General features: G+C 42.8%; 3 protein-coding genes across 3 annotated transcripts in view; 2 read left to right on the top strand and 1 right to left on the bottom strand.

The window, feature by feature from the left end:
* Positions 1-20,404, bottom strand: part of tmx3a (thioredoxin related transmembrane protein 3a) — a 253,249-nt gene that overhangs the window by 26,656 nt on the left and 206,189 nt on the right. The window lies entirely within an intron of this gene.
* On the top strand, positions 1,336-9,098 carry tmub1 (transmembrane and ubiquitin-like domain containing 1). The gene is made up of 5 exons (XM_079530439.1): positions 1,336-1,450; positions 3,115-3,420; positions 4,464-4,682; positions 5,155-5,350; positions 5,811-9,098. Exons 2-5 carry the CDS (start codon positions 3,167-3,169, stop codon positions 5,976-5,978), a joined length of 837 nt encoding a protein of 278 aa, XP_079386565.1. The 5' UTR covers positions 1,336-1,450; positions 3,115-3,166; the 3' UTR covers positions 5,979-9,098.
* Positions 11,993-14,101, top strand: LOC306943060 (hepatocyte growth factor-regulated tyrosine kinase substrate-like; the record flags this gene model as incomplete). The annotated part of the gene is made up of 1 exon (XM_079529265.1): positions 11,993-14,101. The coding sequence occupies one exon, from the start codon at positions 11,993-11,995 to the stop codon at positions 14,099-14,101; it is 2,109 nt and encodes a 702-aa protein (XP_079385391.1).

Genomic DNA, 20,404 nt, shown 5'->3' with positions numbered 1-20,404 from the left:
TTCCCTTCAAAGTAAATGGCGTTTAATGTTTTGATGTTTAATTTACGTCATTTAGCGGAATTCTGATGTAATTTCTCTGTTCATTGTCAATGGCAAATATTGAGACGTGTGGGGACAAGATTTAACGGACATTTGACCTGAAGTAGTTTTTTTGCCACTCAGTAGGCGTTCCAGCATAACTTCCCGGTATGATGATGATGTCACGCACATACCCTCTATAGTGTAGCCTTTTGTCCTAACACAAACATTAAATGCCATTGACAATGAATGGAGAATTTACGTCATATGTGTCTGAGCAAATCGGCTATTTTTAATTGTCCTACACAAAGATTACATTTCCATTGACAATGAATGGATAATGTACGTCATATGTTGACGAGCAAATCGATGTTGTTGCGTCATGATGATGTACGATGATAAGAGTGCCCCTCACTTCAAACAGGTGTGATTTATATTGCGACTGCAGGTCACATTTACTATGAAAACGTGCATTTCCCGTCAGTCCGTTGGTTTGTCCGTTAGTCCAAGGCATGACATCAATATTGGCCAGCAACTCTACATCTGACCTCAAACCCTTAGATCTCCATATATGGAGCTGACCTGTTCTGACATTCCATATGTTGATTAACCTCTGTCCCTGCAGGCTTACTCATCTGCGAAGAGAAAAGCCGGGTCAAAAAAAGCCTAAGACAGAGACGCTATCAGTGGAAGTGTCGGTCCGGAACATCCGTCAGACGTATTTCCCCCGGATACGATATTTTCCGACCAATAACAACACTTGTTTCATTCACGGAGAATGTAAACTGATTTGTAAAGCAGCAACATCATTTCCTTGAGCAGTACTTCCGCCCAAATCCAGCAACTTCCGCCCCAAAACAAATGATAGCGTCTACAGAGTAGGTCTTGCCCGGGTGTGTATGTAGGCCTACACTCAAGACACACTCCATATATGGCCAGTACAGAATTCATTCCATATAGGCCTATGTTGATCTGCCCCCCCCCCCATGTCAAAGCACCAGCGCTCGCCAGGAGTCTGCCGTGTCACCTAGGTGGATGGGTGCACGCTTCTCGCCCTTTAGGGTGAGGTTGCTTCTCACCCGGCCCTGCGTCTTATTGGTTATATTAGTAAATGTACTCCACTACTGCTTTGCTTATGTTTTGTAGTATTATCAATAATAATTATAATTGTCGCACAGTCTTGTGTCACTGTCACTGTTCATACACATGTGACAAAAATTATACTACATTTAAAAATTGAATTACATTAAAAGAACAGTAAGAACTACATTTAAAGGGAACTACACGTAAAGGGAACTACATTTCCCCAACATTTTCACTCGACGTCACATCCGGTCCAACCGGCAACCAGGAAGTACAAAGTAGCAGCTGAGGAGCGAGTGGCTAATGCTAACCACAACTATTATGAGCTTGAATGTTTTACATTTGAACAGTAAGTCATTCATTATTATCATAATTAACTCTTAACGAGCGTTAGTTGTGTTTTCATTGAGTGTCATTATCAGTGTTAATTATTCATACATTCAGTGGAACTAAACGTTAGATTGACGTCCATGTAAACAATGTACAGTATATGCTATATTACATGTACACACATATACAGTCATATTTATAAACGCGTGTTGACCATAACGACATGGTACATTTCAGTCTGACTGGCATGGTTTCTATTTACATCTATAAATATCTACAAATAACAATAAACAGCACACTTTATACATGTTAACACCAGAATAGTAACATATTTCTGGTGTTAACAGCTGTGGTTCTCAATCTTTTTTTAATTTGAAAAGGACCACCCCATATATAGCTCTGAAAGTGTACAAATGGATCCACATTTTGTACACTTGCATATAGCTACAGTACTGTACAGACCTGTCCATTTAGGACCCCTGGCCTGAACACACAGGACCACAATGAAAACAAGCCCTTTTAGGGCTTTTTGTGTTTGCTTTTAGCATCATTGAGTACTCGTACCACAGTACTATTTGCAAACTGTTCAAATTCAGTATCCAATCAATCATAAAATAAAATAAAGTCCCTGGCCTGGACATCACTTTGAAAACCACTGCTTTACAACTGGGGTTGCCAACCATTCCTTGAAATACAGAATCATCCCTTTATTTGGTAACTAACAGACGTGTCCCTTATTGAACTGATATTTATTCCTCATTTTTGGGGAATCATAAAATAAAATATACATAAAATATAAATAAAATAAATAACAATCATATGAAGTTGAACTGCATTACATTTAGTTTGACTCGGTGGTGGTAGTGCCACAGATACATATTGTGAAAATAGCTTATCTACATGTGAGTGTGTGAGATTACCTATTTCTTATATTATTTGACCATTTGCCCAATGTTTGACCCATTTTAATAGTATAGTTTGTTGATTACTTTTGATGCAGTAATGGTAATTTTTTTAAATCTGGGGATCCCCCCCAAAACTGTTGAGAACCACTGCTATATAGTGTAGAGTAGTGCTACACGATTCTTGCTCAAATGTAAATCTCGGTTTTCCTCCACAAAGATTGAGATCACAATTCTCAAACGATTTTTTCCATGAAAATATTTATTGTCTTTGGTCTACATTCAAAATGTGGCACCTGTAACTACTGTGGGTTTAAACAGACAACATCAAAGTGCATGACTTAAACCTCTCTTAAAGTCTCTCTCTTGTAGCAAAAACACAAGAGTATACTAAAATGAATTGGACAGTCAACTAGTGCTGCATGATTCTTGCTCAGATTTAGACACCTGAAAGGCACCTGAAACTAAATTCCGTTCTTTTGTCAAATAATTATGCACACTAGTCTAGAGAAGTGGACCCAAAAGAGAAATGAGACGTTTGCCCGGCACCCAAACTAGTGAAAATAGCAGATCTATTATTTCTTTGTGAAATTACTGGAAAAAATATTAATAATTGGATTTGTTTTTAATTCTTGAAACACACAGCTTTTTTGGGAATGTTTTTTGAAAATGTTTTGAAATAGTTAAAAACAAAATGTATAAAACAATAAAGGGACCCATAAAAATGTGTCCACGACCCACAAATGGTTCCTGATCCATAGTGTGTGTGTGTGCTTTCCAGGTGCCTTAGCGTGCGTTGGGCGGTGGTGAGGTCACCGCAGAGGTCAAAGGTCATGGCGGTGATAGAGGGGGTGGGGGACGAGGTCACGCTGCTGTTTGGCCTCCTATTGGTGGGCTTGGTCCTGGTGCTAGCCTGGCTGTCCACTCACACCACAGAGCTGCATGCAGAGCCCGCCCCTTCCTCTGCGAGCTCCGCCCCCACGCCAACACAAGATGGCGCTGCGGTTCCCACAGCAACCCTGGCAGACACTCTAGCTCCGCCCCTTGGTGACGAAGCAAAGGCGGAGCCTGATGGAGAGGGACGAAGGTACTATCTCTCACACACACAGACACACAGCCTGTCACTGTCTATTATTACATAATTGCCTGATTGTAATCAATCGCCATAATCGTTTCAAACATTAAAAATAAAAATAGTGAAAATAGCAGATCTACACACTGTGAGCTTTTCACAATTTTTCTTTTGAAAGTATATAAGTGTTGGGGCACAGTGGTCGGTATCGCTGTCGCCTCACAGCTAGAAGTTCCTGGGTCCGATTCCTGCTGAGGACGCTGTGGGGGCGTGTTCTCGCCTCCACGTCAACAGCGCCCATACCCTAGGTGGGGTTGGCGATAGGGTCTTTCTGTGTGGACTCGGAGTTTGCATGTTCTCCCCATGTCCCCTAGGGTAGGTACCCTCACAAAAAACATGCAGTAATCCTGATCTCTAAACTGCGCCCCCCTCGTCAGCCGGATGGGGGGGGAAAGGAACTGGTTGGAATAACATGTTCCTTCCACGCGCTACGTCCTACCGGGGAAACCCCCCGTCAGGTGATAAGAAGCAGCTCACTCCACATGCATTGTTGAAGGAAGCATGAGCTCAGTTTGGGCCTCTCCCCAGGTTGGCAGAGGGAGAGTAGCGCCAATTGGCACTGGGTGAAAAAATGTCTATAAAGCATCAAATATGTCAGTCATTTCTGGACCGCTTCACCCATTTTCACCCTTGTCTTCATACTGTATAATTGGTCCTCACCAATGCTCACTATATGATGTCACCATTTCTGTCTATTCTGTGTCTCATTGGTGGGCTGTGGACAGTTCAGTTCAGTTAATACAAAATAAAACGGATGATGCCACTGGTAAGCAGGTTTTTGAACTGTCCACAGACCACCTCTGAGACACAGTGGGTAAGACAGAAATGGTGGCATCTTATAATGTGCATTAGTGAGGACCAAATATATGAAGATAGATTTAAAATGTGCTCATTTCACTTTGTCATATCTGCCTTGTGATCCAAAAGCCAAATAAATGTTTTTTTTAATGTAATATTCAATGCCAAAAACCCAATTGAATCGTTACACAACCCTTTAGGCAGAGCCTTACGGGAGACGGCCCAGTAGACGGCTTGATGCATCGGGACTCCGACTCCTCATCCTCGTCCAGCCCGCTAGACGGTTTGAGTCCCGCCGCCGCGGACCCAGCCGCCGCCCCGGAGGTGCAGCGGAACATGGTGCTGAGGTTAAAGTTCCTCAACGACACGGAGACGATGGCACAGGTCACGCCACAGGACACCATCGGATACATTAAGAGGTAAGTAGCGCGTCTAATTAAGCGGTCAGATGGGTCGTGAACGCATTTGACATTTTCAAATGGGCCTTGATTCAGAAAAGGTTGGAAACCTGGAGACTTGGCATTTAGTAATTTGGTCTTATGATCAAAATAAGAACATTATAATGTTGCATAAAAAAAGAAAATCAAACCTTTGCCACGGACAAGACCAAGTCTTTGCCACGGACCGTGTACGGACATATTGATGACCCCTGTCTGCAGTACTTACTTCACAAGTTCACACAGTTTGACTCTGCTTTGCTCTTTTGTGTGTGTGTGTGTGTGTGTGTGTGTGTGTGTGTGTGTGTGTGTGTGTGTGTGTGTGTGTGTGTGTGTGTGTGTGTGTGTGTGTGTGTGTGTGTGTGTGTGTGTGTGTGTGTGTGTGTGTGTGTGTGTGTGTGTGTGTGTGCGCGCCTGTGTGTGTGTGTGTGTGTGCGCGCCTGTGTGTGTGTAGAACATATTTCTCAGGTCAGGAACAGTGTGTGCGTCTCATCTATCAAGGTCAGCTCCTGCAGGACGACGGACAGAGCCTGGCCTCCCTCAATCTTACCCACAATGCCGTGCTGCACTGCTACATCTCGCAGCACGCGGCGCGGGGGGGCGTAGGGGCGGGGCCAGCCGGTGGCGGTGTGGGCGTGGCCTCAGAGCAGGTAAGCCTCGACCTCCGTTCACTTCTAGGATGGTTCAGAGCGGAGGAGTGAGTTTCGCATTTTCTTATCCCACAGTTTTTGTAACCCATTTTTCATCCGATGCCAATTGCTAAACAGTTCCTTTCCCCTCCATCAGAAAAATAATTTTAAAGTGAACAGCTTTAACTCAAATCTTTGCTGCTGGGGGGTCCTGGGAACAACATATTTTCAGATGTGGGTCGGTGGCCAAATACATATAATTTTGGGGGTCCTTCACATGAAAATGTTTGAGAACTACTGACATAGCAACATTTCCTTTTCTTTTTTTTCATCCAGAAAACGCTTAGGATTCAGAAGACTTTTTTTGTTTTGTTTTTTGTTTTCCAGAAAACGCTTAGGATTCAGAAGACATTTGTAGAATCAGTCTTTATGGGTTAACTGTGATAACAAAAGTATTGTGTTATCTTTGTTTTCCACACAGGTGCTGAACGTGGGCAGCCTGATGGTGCCGGTGTTCGTGGTCATGTTGGCCGTTTTGTGGTACTGCCATGTCCAGTACCGCCATGTCTTCACCGCGCCCGCCACCGCCTCGCTGATGGGCATCACCGTCTTCTTCAGCTTCGTCGCCTTCGGAGTTTACAGGCGATGAAGTCCTTCATTAATGAATTGACGATTATGCTCATGCATACCCAAGCGCTCTAACCATAATCTATAAAGCAGTTGGTTTCTCACCTTTCTTTTTTTTTTTATATCAAGGACCTGCCAAATTAATGTGTAGTTGGCTATCATTGCAGTCAGGCAGAAACCTTGTACCTCCGTTTTTCTTACTCCAGCATACAAGAGTCACACAAATGTAGTGCAAAATAGTGCACTACTTTTGCAAGCTCAGAACTTGCATATATGGACTATTTTGACTACTTTAAATTGGTTAAAAAAAAGAAATGTATATATATATATATATATATATATATAATATAATTTACTTTTTTGAGGACTTGCAAGGTTTCCACGCCAACAGCAATGCTGTACTATAATGATGTCTATAGCTGTATCGTCTGTTATAGTTGTGATGAATAACCATAGCTATAACGATGAATAGTTCATTATAGTCATACTCTCCCATCTACTGGGGTCCACCGTAACCATTTTTAAAAACGTCTTTATAGTTATCGTTATAGTTCCTGGCTGTGAACCGCCTGTATCACTGAGCTGTCCATCTGTCTACCTGAATGTCTGTCTGTCCGTCCGTCCGTCTTTCTGTCCAGTTTTGTGTGGAAGACATGGCATAAAACTGTAGCTTCCACAGCGATGACAGGCGGTGTTTATGTGTGTGCGCGCACACGCGTGCATGTTTAGTGCCAGACACTCCTCTGAGGTGTTTTTCTAAAGGAAGTCAAAAGGTCAACTTCATGACTCCACACACAGCAGTGGGTAGCTATGCTGCTTTCTCATTGGCTGAAACCCAAATACACCCTCTTGTTTCCCTGCTTCTTCAGTGCTACAGCACGCTGTTGGCGGCGTGGGGTTCAAACCCTCAACATAATCATTAAAGTTATTGTAAGGCAGTGGCTTTCAACCAGGGGTCCGGGGACCACCAGTGACCACGTAGATCCTTACGGGTCCATTTGGTTTCATTTTACGCTCTCAAGAGTTAAATTATTGTTAAACATCTGCATTACTTAATTTGCAAGAAGTCTATACAATTCGAGAATGTAGAAGTATTCTTATTTGTATCAGCGTTTGCCTGTTATCTCTCTTATGGTACCACAATACAGCATGGAATTGTGGACAGAATCTTATCCAACGACAAGAAAATATTCTAAGTCTTGGGTCCGAGAGACTAAATCTCATCAAATGCCAAATAAATACTGGATCGTGATAAGAAAAAGGTTGAAAACCACTGGATATCCTTTACACTGTAAGGGATATTATTTGGTTAAAGTTACAGCTCTATATTGTGATACAAGTACTCATTGCTATAGACTCAGTGTCTGTTCAGTAACGGGGGTCTCCAGCTTTTTAATGAACAGAAAATACATTTTCAGGTGGGACTCAGTAGAGCGAACCCATTTGTCAGCTTCGATGTCATAGTGTTCCAGACCAATTTTGTTCCATCCCTTCCACTTTGGATCAAATTGGTATCCCAACTTGAAAATGTACTTTCTGTTCATTAAAAATGTGGAGAGACGGCCAGAACCCTGTTACTGAACTCTAGGAATGATTACTATCAAAATAAAGAGCTTTTTAAAACTTTGTGGCTGCCGGTTGGAAACCTTATGTCCAAAACGATTAATTTCAGGAAATGAGAAAAAAGAACCTGTGTTCCAATGGAACCAATGTAGTTATTATTTATTCACAAGCTCTTGTTAATACTTTACATTGCTTCACTATTTATACAACCCACAAACACACTTAACCGCATACTTTCACTTTAAAAATGTTCAAAAATACCCGATATACAAGCTCACAGCGTGTCACATTGCAAAGCGTTATGAGCTTGTAGATTGCTAATTTCTGCTGCTTTTATGAGACACTCGTGTGTGACAAAGTAGGGCATTCATTTACAAGGTTTCTGCCCAACAGTAGTCTCGCGTGGCCAAACTGTTTCCTCTCGCAATTGTCAAATGCTTCGGTCATACGGTCTGAAGTACGGAAGCTCTGATCATGAGTAAAATATAAAGCGGAATTAAGCCTCCTCCCCACTTCTGTTTTACCTTATCAGTCGTGCAAATGTATCCTATAAATACAAATCTAAACATACAGTATAACTTGCTGCTTAGCAGAAATGGAAATTAAGAAAAAGCATGGATTTCGGAGTTCCAGACTAACATTCGGAGATTGCGGAATAGTTGTCTGGCTTCGCGAGACAAGCCCGACAGGAACGACTGTACAACTAAATATCTCTTCCTGCACCAAAAACCGATGTCAACCTGGAGCTTTGCAGAGTGAGCTGTGAGCTCAACACTGACTGACATTTTGGCCACATGTCTGACTATACTCCATGGTAGGAGTATATTAACCACTTAAAACCATATTCCGAGGGAAAACTTTAGCAGAAAATGACAGATCTCCAAGCTTATCTGCTATTTTTCAGTGAAGATATTTAATGTAGAGCGAAAACAAAAAAGTCACTAGCGTAGAGCCCTGAGGGAGTCCACTCAACCACATGGGATTTAAGTGCTCATATATAGCTCATATTTCCATATTTAAACATTTTATGTATTTTCGTAAATGAATGCCCTGCTTCATCACACAAGAGTGTCGCACACAAGTAGTAAAAATAGATCTACAGTACAAGCTTATATATATATATATATTGAAAATGTTTTAAAAAAGAATTGTTTTGGACATACAAGGTTTTCACCCGACCATGACGATATGTCACAAAGCCACAATAGCTGAGCAATCGCTTCATGTCTGAAAATAAAAACAAAAAGAGCTGTTCTCTCACCTCTTGTCCTCTTCATCTCTGCTCGTAAAAAAAAAAAAAAAAATACCGAGATGAAATTGTTCTGTTGATGCTTTTTTGATTTTTAAGGATTTGGAATTATATTGTTTAGTTTGATTTCTAGTAAAAGAAAATGTCTTAAATGTGCAAGATTCATTCACTGTGCCTGTCTCACATATTGTCTGTCTGTCTGTCTATGTATGGTAAAAGGTTGTCAGTAGTTGATCAGTATGCAAGGCCTGGATGTGAGAGTGTAAAAATAATCTTTTATGTAAAATATGGAAGAAAGTATACAACTCTATTAAATCATTCTTTTATGAATGTTTGTGTTTTTCTTTTTTCTTTCATGTAGTAAAGAGATGCTGTGGAAACCAGTCCGCTTTCTGCTTCAACTCTTTTGCACTATTAAAATAAAGCTAAGCCTAATACTAAATGTATAAACAATCTTAATTATAAACTATAAACCATCTTCAATATTTATTAACTGCTATAAATAGCATCTCTGTCATTGTCACATTTCGTCCTATTCTGTCCTATTAATCTCAAACATGTATATAATTGCATGTATGAATTTGGGATTAATAGGACAAAAACATACAGAACGTTTCTACAGGAACTTTTCATGATTAGTGTTGCACCCATGGTTGCAGGTTGGTTACTCTGGTGCACCCTTAGGTTGCACCAGAGTAGTATAAAAGAGAGTAATGACACATAGGAGCAATGTTTGGAACTATCGCCCATAGGCACCCGCTTTGCGGCGAGATCAAAGCGTGTCACCACTCTCTTACTACATTACTCTGGGTTGCACATAGGGTTGTAACCATATTTGTAACAATGGAATGCGGAAGTGCTCATTCTATCTCAATGGCATAGTTACAATGTTTGGAACTATAACCCACTATATATAACTAGCTTGGGCAGGTTGGGGGTTAGCCAGGTTGCACACCGGAGTCCCGGACACATTTTGCGGCTGTACCGATAAGGAAATATGGCGGAATGTTATTTATAACTATTATATAGGTCTAGCTATAACTTGTCTTTATCTCTATCTTTATGTCTTTGGAATAAACGGTTTAAAATTAAATAATAGGATGCATCACAATGGTATGGTCATAAGGGAGAATCACAGTCAGAGTCAGGCGATAAAAGTCCTGAATTATTACATTTGTATGATAGGTGCTGAATCTGAATGGTCACTGTGACTATATTAGTCCAGTAGATGGCAGAAATGCAACGAGGAATGATTCTTACAAGAAGGTAGGTGCAGAGCAGAGGGAGAAGTTTAACAAAAGTTAAATATAAAACAAAAAAATGTTAATTAAAGTACAACATTGACGTTTTCTTTATATATTTCTAATTAATATAGGCTATTTATGTTTGTTGTGTGTCTATAAAATTGCCTGGTGACTGGGTTTTACCTTCAAGTCATAATTCAGTGTTGACTGCTGCAGGTGTTTAAACAATCAGTGGTGATTCTGTTTCAGCTGCTGAATGTGTGACAATTAATATTATCACACGAAAAGATGAAATTACCTATAGGTTCCATCCTGGAGGCAAATCTTTCCGGTGATAAAATGGCCACCAACGTAATCAAAAAAGTCAACCAAAGGACAAGATTCCTATACAGGATCTCCTCACTGGCCGTGGTCGACAAAAAAACCTTGAAGACCCTAAATACACCAAAGGGTCGAGACGGTTTTTAGCGGTGTCCCAGCGGTGTGATAGGTCCTGTTGCACTTGCACGTTGACGTACGTCATCCCAAGTTGTCCCAAGTGATTCAACGCATGGAATTCAATGGCCCAAACCACACCAAAGGGTCACCACCATGCAACTCCTTGCAACCGTTTGGACCCAAGGAGTTGCATGGTGACCCTTTGGTGTGGTTACTGGTTAGGGCTTTACAGGAGCCCTCGTACAAGGTTTCTTCGACTATATGCATGCACCTCTTGGTACCACAGCACCTCAAAGGCCATTCAACTTAAAACAAGGCTCCAGACCCAAAACAAACTGGTCAGGCTACTACTTGGCCTCACTCCCCGAACCCACCTCACCCCCATGCCCACTTTGACAGCCACAGTTTGGAATGGCTTAGGGTTGAAGACAGTACAGCATCTTGCAATCTGAATCCCCCACCCACCCCTTCTCCCCCTCACTGTTTCTTTTCCCTTTTTACCTCCTCAATGATGATTTCCTGTTTTTGGCTATATACCATACCATATGTAGAAGTGTATATTTGTACGTCTCTAAATGTTATGATTAATTGAACATGGTGGACCCTATTGTAAACAAGTGTAATGCTTTATGGTGTCGTTCACAGTTAACAGTCTTGTATTGAGTTGTACTAGAAATGTACTACTGTAATAGAGGGTTAGTGTTATGCGCATGACATCATCATCATACCCGGAAGTCGATTTGCCATTCACTTTATGCATGCGCATACCCTCTATTCTCCAAACTGTTAAAAAATGGTGTGCGGCCGTTTTCTGACAATGTAAGTGTTTTTGTTAGTTTAGTGCAGGGGTCTTCAAAGTTTAACCACTTACTTTTAATAGTTGTTAAAATGTAGCTCTGGTCTATAGCTCTAATGCTTTCTATGCAATGGCATGCCTGGTGTGTGTGTGTGTGTGTGTGTGTGTGTGTGTGTGTGTGTGTGTGTGTGTGTGTGTGTGTGTGTGTGTGTGTGTGTGTGTGTGTTTTTTAAATCTATTACAAGAGGTATTTATATCAGACAGGACGTCTTACGTTGTCATTTACTGCCCTAAACACACATTAAAGTCCATAGACTGGCGGCGTCACTCTGTACTCTATTAACACTACTTGGAAACCAGTATGTGACGTCACTACTATGACATCATATAGAGGCTATATGCACGTGCATAATGTGTGTGGGAAATCGAGTGGCAAAGTGAGTTTAATATTTAATACAATCAGATAGGACATTTCTGTTTGGATGTATGGTTTGTCAAGGCCAGAAAGTATTTTTTTGCCACTCAGTAGGCTTTCCCGCATACAGTAACTTACGGGTATGATGATGACACGTGCATACCCTCTATTGATGACATCAGGGATCTCCATATATAGGCATATACGCATGTCATAATCATGTATGACGTCAGACCACAGCTCTGCTCAGCCTATTTTAGATGCTGCAGGGAGAGAAATACTGGATGTTCATTTTGTCCAGAAAAGACATTTGTTTGAGAGTCCAATTACGATGGCCAGAGCTGGTGCCACCTTTGATCTGCTTCTTGATAAAGCCACCAGTCACCTTCTGCTGGACACAGACTGGGAGGCCATCCTGCAGATCTGCGATTTAGTTCAGCAAGGGGACCCGCAAGCCAAATATGCAATTGGTGCCATCAAGAAGAAACTGAAGGACAACAACCCACATGTGGCCCTCTATGCACTAGAGGTCCTGGAGTCTGTGGTGAAGAACTGTGGCCCGACGGTCCGCGATGAAGTGGCCAGTAGACAGACCATGGAGGAGCTGAAGGATCTAGTCAAGAAGCAGACAACAGACGTAAGCGTAAGGTTTAAGATCCTGTACCTCATCCAGGCCTGGGCACAGGCCTTCCACACTGAGCCCAAGTGCAAAGTGGTCCAAGACACCTACCAGAACCTGAAGAGCGATGGTCACGACTTCCCAGAGTTTAAGGAGGGTGAGGCAATGTTCTTTTCGGCAGAGAAAGTCCCGCGTTGGTCCGATGGAGAAACCTGCCACCGGTGCAGATCCCAGTTTGCTTTGCTTATAAACAGGAAGCACCACTGCCGTAACTGTGGTCAGGTCTTCTGTTCCAAGTGTTCCTCTAAAACATCCATCGTTCCAAAGGTCACCGTCGACAAGGATGTGCGTGTGTGTGATCCCTGCTACGAGCTTCTGAAAAGAAAAGGCAAAACGAAAGCCGCCAAGGCCAAAGCCCCAGATTCGAGCTCTGTGCAGTCTCAGGGGGAAACGGCACCCTCAGCGCCCTCTTCCCAGAGAAGAGATGAGCAGCTGCAGGCCGAGGAGGAGCTGCAACTGGCCATTGCTCTGTCCCAAAGTGAGGCGGAGGAGAAAGAGAGGATGAGGCACAAGTACTCATACTCGTACTATCCTAAAGCTGAGCCCACAACATCCCTAGTGGGCAGCACCCTCTACTCGTCCCCTGCGAACGCCTCTGCTCCGTCGGATGAGGACGCGCACCCAGAGCTGGCTCGCTACCTGAACAGGACCTACTGGGAGAAGAAACAAGAAGACGCCTGCCAGGGTCCTACCCCCTCTGCCCCTGCTCCCACGCCAGTGGCCGAGTTCTTTCAGCCGGTGGACGGTCACGACAACATGGTGGGGCAGCGGCAGTACCAGCGGAATGACGACAGGGCGTCCGAGGAGCACCACCAGCAGTTCCTGAAGGTACTGCAGAACAACGTTGCCACCTTCCTCAACCGCATCAAGAGCAACCAGATGCGCGGACGCAGAGTCACCAACGACAGCGCTGTGCTGTCGCTCTTCCAGTCCATCAGCAACATGCACCCACAGCTGCTGGACCTGCTCAACGAGCTGGAGGAGAAGCGGCTGTACTACGAGGGCCTGCAGGACAAGCTAACCCAGGTGTTTGACGCGCAGGCGGCCCTCAACGCCCTGCGGGACGAACACAGGGAGAAGGTGCGCCGCGCCGCCGAGGAAGCCGAGAGCCAGAGGAGGATCCAGCTGGCACAAAAGCTGGAGATCATGAGGCAGAAGAAGCAGGAGACCCAGGAGATGCAGCGGCAGCAGGCCATCCAGCGTCTGCTGGAGCAGGAGAACGATAGGCAGAGCCGCCTGGAGCTGCAGAAGCACACCGTCCAGATGAGAGCTCAGATGCCCGTCTTCCCTATGCCCTACGCCCCGGTCCAGGGTGGCGGGGTGGCGTACCCACCTTACCCCACCTTATTCGTGCCAGCTGTCTCTGGGGAGGGAGCAAGGAAAAGTGTCAACATGAGCCAGCCTGGCCAAACCAGCGCTCCCATCGGACAGTACCAGGCTACAGACATGCACCACACTGCAGACACCACCAGTGGGCCGCCCGTAACCATAACCGCTAACCCTGCCTCCTACGGCATCCATCCCGCCCCTCCACAGGGCTATCTGGTCTCCCAGGACCAGAGTCTGCCCGCCCCCATGTCCCAGGCGGCAGTCCCCTTACATGGCATACAGGTATACCCGCCATTCATGCAGAGCGATGCCAACATTACCCTCCCGCAGCAGCTTGTGTACCAGCAGATAGGTGCTCCCTCTGGTGGCCACCGGCAGCCACAGCAGCAGCAAACCCCCCAGGCAGAGGCACAGCTCATCTCCTTTGACTAATCCTCCTAGTGTCCTAAGCACTCTGACCTCTAACCTGCAAGGCTCCAGCACACACCAAACTTACACTGGTCTTACTTTCCGGTCTCTCTCGGAACGGAAGGAAGTGAGAAATGTTACATATTGAACTGAAATAATGTCTGTCTGTCCGTCCACGTCTAATCTCGCAACTTGCTACACTGATCAGCACCAGATGTCTTGTGCACACTGCCGTAGGCAGTGCTTTTTCTTTTTTTTTTGGTCTGAATATTTGAATATTTTTCACATTCCGTGAATGACATCATCAACTTGATGTCAAAGCTTCACGGGGAGGCCACCCCATTATCGTGTTGACATTTTGTTAAGTATTGATTGGTTATATTTGGGTTTATCCCTGACAGCACAGAGGGGAGAAGAGACATAGAGACAGAAGTCCGGTTACGACATCTCCGTTCACTTCTTGGGGCCAGTCCAATGGTAGCTCTTTGCGGTTATCAGTGTCACGGCTATGGGGAGCCGAATATAGTTACAAAGTCCTTGATCGGAAGTTGACAGAATGCACTGGACTCAGGCAACAACAGCAAGCTTTAATGATCTTAAATCCCTTTATTTTAGATTGCTTTTTTAGTAATGGTAATGGTACAACATAAACATTACAGAGACTTTAGTTGTCACTGACTGTACAATACAGGTATTTTAAACAGTTGTCATGTCGCATACATGCCTAAAATTGCTGATATCTGTGCCGCTCTCATTGAAAACAATGCATTTAAAACTCCACCTTGTCACTCTCCAGTGCTGCATGTACAGCACTCGAGCCCCCTCGATGACGCTACTCTCCTAGTCTACACCTCGCTGGCATCAACCAAAACGGGCATGTACGTTACCAATCTGTCTCTGGTGGGCTCACTCAGCCTGAGTGAGAAGATAGCAGCCAGGCTGGTCACTGCCACAGATAGATGCCAGGAGCTCTCAGCCAATAAACTGATGCTGAAGCCAACACCTCCTCCACCAACAGTACCTACAGTACATGAATGTACTATAGAGGTGTGGATTAGCACTGCCTTCACGATTCAATTTGATTACGATTCACCGGGTAACGATTCGATGCTACGATGCATCGCAATTCGCGATCACACTTTTCTTACTTAGATTACTTAATTACTGCACAACATAACAAATGTTTCATCAGTCCTATAAAAAGCAGTCAGATGTACTGAACAACATATTTTATTTAGAATTATATATACTGTACTAGGGCCTTACCCGTTCTAATATATGAAACATATTTTATTTAGAATTATATATACTGTGCCTTACCCATTCTAATATATGAACAGGAATTACAGTGTGTGTAATGCAATATAATAGATCACATTGATTGGGAGGGAATTGTTAACGGATGATCTTGGGAAGTTGGGTTGAACTTGGGCAGGCGACACTTTCTGACATCCGACCGACAGCGTTTCTTAAATTTAGAATGGATTTATAATAGATAATATTACTATATATTACTAAGTATTATAATCATATTATAATTATATATTCTATATAATTATATTTAGGCTTTGATTATTGATTATGTCACGTTGCTACATCGATGCAGAATTGTGCACAGCCAAATCGCGATGCATTGCTGCATCGATTATTTTTGACACCACTAAGATACAGTGCAGAAAGAAGTGGCGAGATGGCCAGTTGTATGGAGCATGGACGGAGACCTCGTCTGAGGACGATGTCGAGAAAGAAGACAGAAATGTTTCTTGTACAGGGGGGCTTGGGCGAAGGGAAAGAACGTCACATCTTCAAAGTGTCTCAGGATGGACATTGCTGCTGACTTGGTGTGTAGATTCACTGATCCTTGAGAGGGAGGTGTAACTGTGCAGAAAATGGATGTGATCCTCAGATCTGTGTGAGATCTGCTCTAGCTCCGCGTGTCTCCTCCTCAGTTCAGTAACTTCCTGCTCCACATGCTTCCTCAGTTCTTCAGCACGACTCACTTCACGTTTCTGCTGGTCTCTGATCAGCTCTCGACCCTCACCTCAGAGTGTCTTCTCTCAATGGAAGAGATCATCTCCTTAAAGACGGTGTCACTGTTCCTCACTGCTCTGTCAGCACAGTGATTGATGGACTTCACCTCCTTGTGAGTCTTCACAGCTTTCAGTTTTCTCCCGGTGCAGGAATCACAGGCCACATTTCCAGGTCCAGCATAGCAGTGACCAGGAGGAACATCTTGGAGTCCTGTCTTCAGTATATCCATCATGTCAGCCAACATGGTGTTTTTCTTCAGAACAGGTCTTGGGTTGAACATGTCTGCACTGAGGAGACCTGAATATCCCTCTTTGATCATCCTGACTCCAGTATCCTTCAATACACCGACTGGGCGACTGCAGTAGCGTGTCCACAGGGAACAGTCACTGGATCCTTCAGTAGATCCAGACAGATGGAACAGGTCCGAACAGCAGAACTGATCCTGATCCAGTTGAACAGCTTGTTTCGCCATTTTACAATACAGCCGACTGATGAACAGATTGAGTTCAGCTTGGTTTCCCAGAAATCACATGACATGCGGGAGGTTATTCCTGTTGAGTGTGTGTGTGTGCGCGTGCGTTTGCTCGTGCGTGCGTGTGCGCATGCGTGCGTGTGTGTGTGTGCGTTTGCTCGTGCGTGCGTGCGTGTGTGTGTGTGTAGCAGTGTGTTTAAAGATGGGTGTCTAGTTCGCTGACTCAGTATTTGTCCTCTTGTGTTGAATTATAGTCTTGGAAACCTTAGACAAGAGACACTCTGAAACCTGTCTGTCTGTCTGTCCGTCCGTCCGTCCGTCCGTCCGTCCGTCCCTCTGAGTCTCTCTCTCTTCAATTCAATTCAATTCAATTCAATTCAATTCAATTCAATTCAATTCAATTCAATTCAATTCAATTCAATTCAATTCAATTCAATTCAATTCAATTCAATTCAATTCAATTCAAAAACATACATTTACATTGCCAAAGAAAAAAGTGGACAATATGATCAAAACAAAATGTAAAAGTTTTGTACCGAGATCTCTCGATGCAGAGAGATCATTATCATCACCAGAAGTAAAAAAACTGTATAATTTAAATTTGCGTTATTTTAATTTAAATAACCCATAGCCTTGTGAAAAAAATCCAAACTAATAGAAACTGCAGGCTTTCTATTCCTGGAAAGATAATGATCAATGCTATGATTAATTATATGCCTAATTAAACATAAAAAACAAAATTGAAATCTTGTTTGGGAAAATAAATCTGCCAAAGATTTCACTGGTAGATGGCTGAGTAGAAAAAAGTAGGCTACCATATAGAGAGTATGCGCATGCTTAAAGTGAATGGCCCATCGAGTGGCAAATCGAGTGGCAAAGCAACATGCAAAGTTAGTTTAACATTGTTTAATGTCGTTTAATGCAATCAGATAGGACTTTTCTGTGTGGATGTATGGGCTGTCAAGGCCAGAAAGTAGGCATTCCTGCATAAAGGTTTGGTGATGATGTCACACGCATACCCTCTATTAGTAGTCACAATGAGCATTAGTGAGGATCAGTTATATGAAGATAGTCATCCTTTAATTGGTATTTATTTTGCTCAATGCTCAAGTTTATAGGCAATATATTTCATTGCTTTCACTAAACATGGATTAGGGATTAAGCCGGGATTTAACAGATATCTCGTCTTAATATATCCTGGATCAGCGATGAACTGGTTTCATGAAATCTGGTTAATCTTGCCAGATTAATTTAGCCAGTTAACCTGGATAATTATGTTGAGGCTTGATTTGCTTTCATGAAAGCAATGCCACATTAGTTACTATGGAAACTAATTATGTGGACGTAGCCTGCTCCGGACCAGGCTAACAGCCAGGTTTAACCTAATTCTGATGTCTTTAGTGTTCATTAAAGGTATATTCAGTGATTTCGCTTCATTCAAATATCACTTATTTTTTCTTTTTATTTGGATAATCCTCCCTACTATAGAGTGTGCTGACCATATAAGGAGTTCCTCCCTGTCCCCAGTGAGCCCCTGGGGTCGAAAAACCCTAGTTTCAGTTTTGGTGGCGGGTGGCAAAGCCTTCATCCAATCAGGATGAGAGGGGCCTTCCTCCAATCATGTGTGGGGGCGGGCCTTGGTGCACATGCTGTTGCACTTCCCCCCACTGTAGCGCGTGTGCATGTGCACATTTTGTTACCGGGGCGGTTTTCCAAATCACCAAAATCACTGAATGCTCCTTTAAACAGCCAATCTGATCACAAACTAATTTTTATTAGTCTGCATTAAAACATCATATAGGTAGGCCTACACTACTACACATTGCCATTAAAGGATTACCTTAAGCCCTGCCCCTATAGCCTATACTGTACAAAATAAAATAATGAAAATATATAGGCTGCAGGACCTCATCATGACAGCTTGTGAGCTTGTAGATAAGCTACTTTTGGTGAATGTTCTTCTAGAATATAGGTTTGCTGTGGTGTTGGGTATTGTTAAGAAGAATGAAATAGGCCGGTTGTTTATCATTTTGTAAAGGTGAAAACATTACTAAATGTTACCGTTACTCATTGTTACACAACGAAAAAGAAAGAAAAATTCAAACCGCTATTACAAAAGGTATTTATTAAGTGTAGTATATCATATAATTAATTATTCAATTTTTTTTTCACAGAATCAAAGGTTTTATGGTCATGATTCACCAGGATCCTGGATAGCTTGATTCTATTTTTAAAATAATTGATATAAATATTTTTGTAAATCTCTATGGGAAAAATGAATGGCAGATTTTTCACTGGGTCCAGAAAACCACGCCCACTGCTATGCACGCAGTCCTTAACCCGGAAGTGAAGGGTGGTAGTGTGGGCAGTGTTGCCATGTCCGCTTATTATAAGCGACTTTGGGGTTGTTTTTCTGTAAAGTTGCTTGTAAATATTAGTAGTTGCGGGTTGCATTTTATAGGTTGTTTCCTAATGTTGTTTAAACCAGTGTTTCATTTTCAAGTCAAGGACCCCCAAATGAATGTTTGTCCGCGGACCCCATAGAGTTCTATATCGGCGGACCCCCATCTGAAAACATTTTATGCCAGGGACCCGGGAGTCAGGAAATATTTTTTTGTCTACTGGAAATTCCTTGAACCCAGAAATGGTGATTAGTGTAAACTTTTATGATAGAAATGTTATCTATAGGCCTAATGGATGAAATTCAGCTTGGTTGAATCCATTCCAAGCATTAGTTTTGCACAAAACACACTCCTTGGGCTAAATTCGGCCATATCCACCAAATGTGCTGACTTGCTTGGAATGGATTCAGAATCATGAAAACCCCCTAGTTTCATATGTCACATGCTACTTAAACAATGATGACATTTTGACTTTTTTTGCCTTATAGGCCTATAGGATGTTGGTATGGTCACATATTGTGCGAATAACTCAAATTGCTCAACATGCAACTTTTAGCACCCAAGCTTAATCTCATCTGCTAAACCATTTGAATCATAAAAGTTTACATTAAACAATATTTCTGGGTCTAACATGGGACCTATGGGGGCTTCCAGTAGAGAGTAGATTATTTGTATAGATTTGTATTATTAAAATGTTTCAAAAATATTCCACATTTTTTCTAAATTCTTTTCCATGTTTTTATTTTTTTTAATAGCAGATAAAATACTAAATAGCCATGATGTACTGCACAGGATCTCTTCACTCACTGGTCAACAAATACACCTTGAAGACCCTATGGAGCCCTCATACAACCCACCTCAACCCTGCCCATGTATTTTGATATGCTGGAATGGTTTATGGTAATCGGTAGACGACAGAGTAAGCTACAGCATCTTGCAAAGGGCCTGGTCCACAAGATTCAGAGTCATAGTCCCCCCCACCCCCTTGTAGGTCTACATGCTTATTTCCCTTCTTTTTTGAGGGCCTCTCCAGCTTTTAGTGTAGTATGTGCAAACACAAACTTTGTCCTACACAAACATTACATGCCATTGACAATGAATGGACAATTTTGAGTGTTTGTGTAAACACAAACATTGCGGTTGCGTAACTCAAACATTGAAGACAAAAGTGAGGAGGCAACTTTTGATTGGCCGGAATGAGATGATGTATGATGATAAGCGAGCCACGGGTGTGATTGTTTGAGGGGGCGCTAGTCATCACAGCTTTTGTCCCCACAAAAGGTCCGCAACACAAACATTAAATGCCATTGACAATGAAGGGAAAATGTACGTCATCTTGTCCCACACGTCTCATGTGCCAGGCCCATTGACAATGAAAGGAGAAATTAGGTCAAATGTCCGCCAAATATGACGGCAACAGGC

Source organism: Electrona antarctica (assembly GCF_951216825.1).
Source record: "Electrona antarctica genome assembly, chromosome: 19".
NCBI classification, from domain to species: Eukaryota; Metazoa; Chordata; class Actinopteri; order Myctophiformes; family Myctophidae; genus Electrona; species Electrona antarctica.
The sequence above is the reverse complement of the archived record's forward strand: the minus strand, read 5'-3'. Positions and strand labels throughout refer to the sequence as shown.

What these genes read in the sequence shown, in the direction of transcription:
- tmub1 (XM_079530439.1), top strand. Translation starts at nt 3,167, where the DNA reads ATGGCGGTGATAGAGGGGGTGGGGGACGAGGTCACGCTGCTGTTTGGC. An exon ending in CCTGATGGAGAGGGACGAAG is followed by an intron (nt 3,421 to 4,463) that starts GTACTATCTCTC and finishes ACAACCCTTTAG; the next exon opens with GCAGAGCCTTACGGGAGACG. An exon ending in TGGGCGTGGCCTCAGAGCAG is followed by an intron (nt 5,351 to 5,810) that starts GTAAGCCTCGAC and finishes TTTTCCACACAG; the next exon opens with GTGCTGAACGTGGGCAGCCT.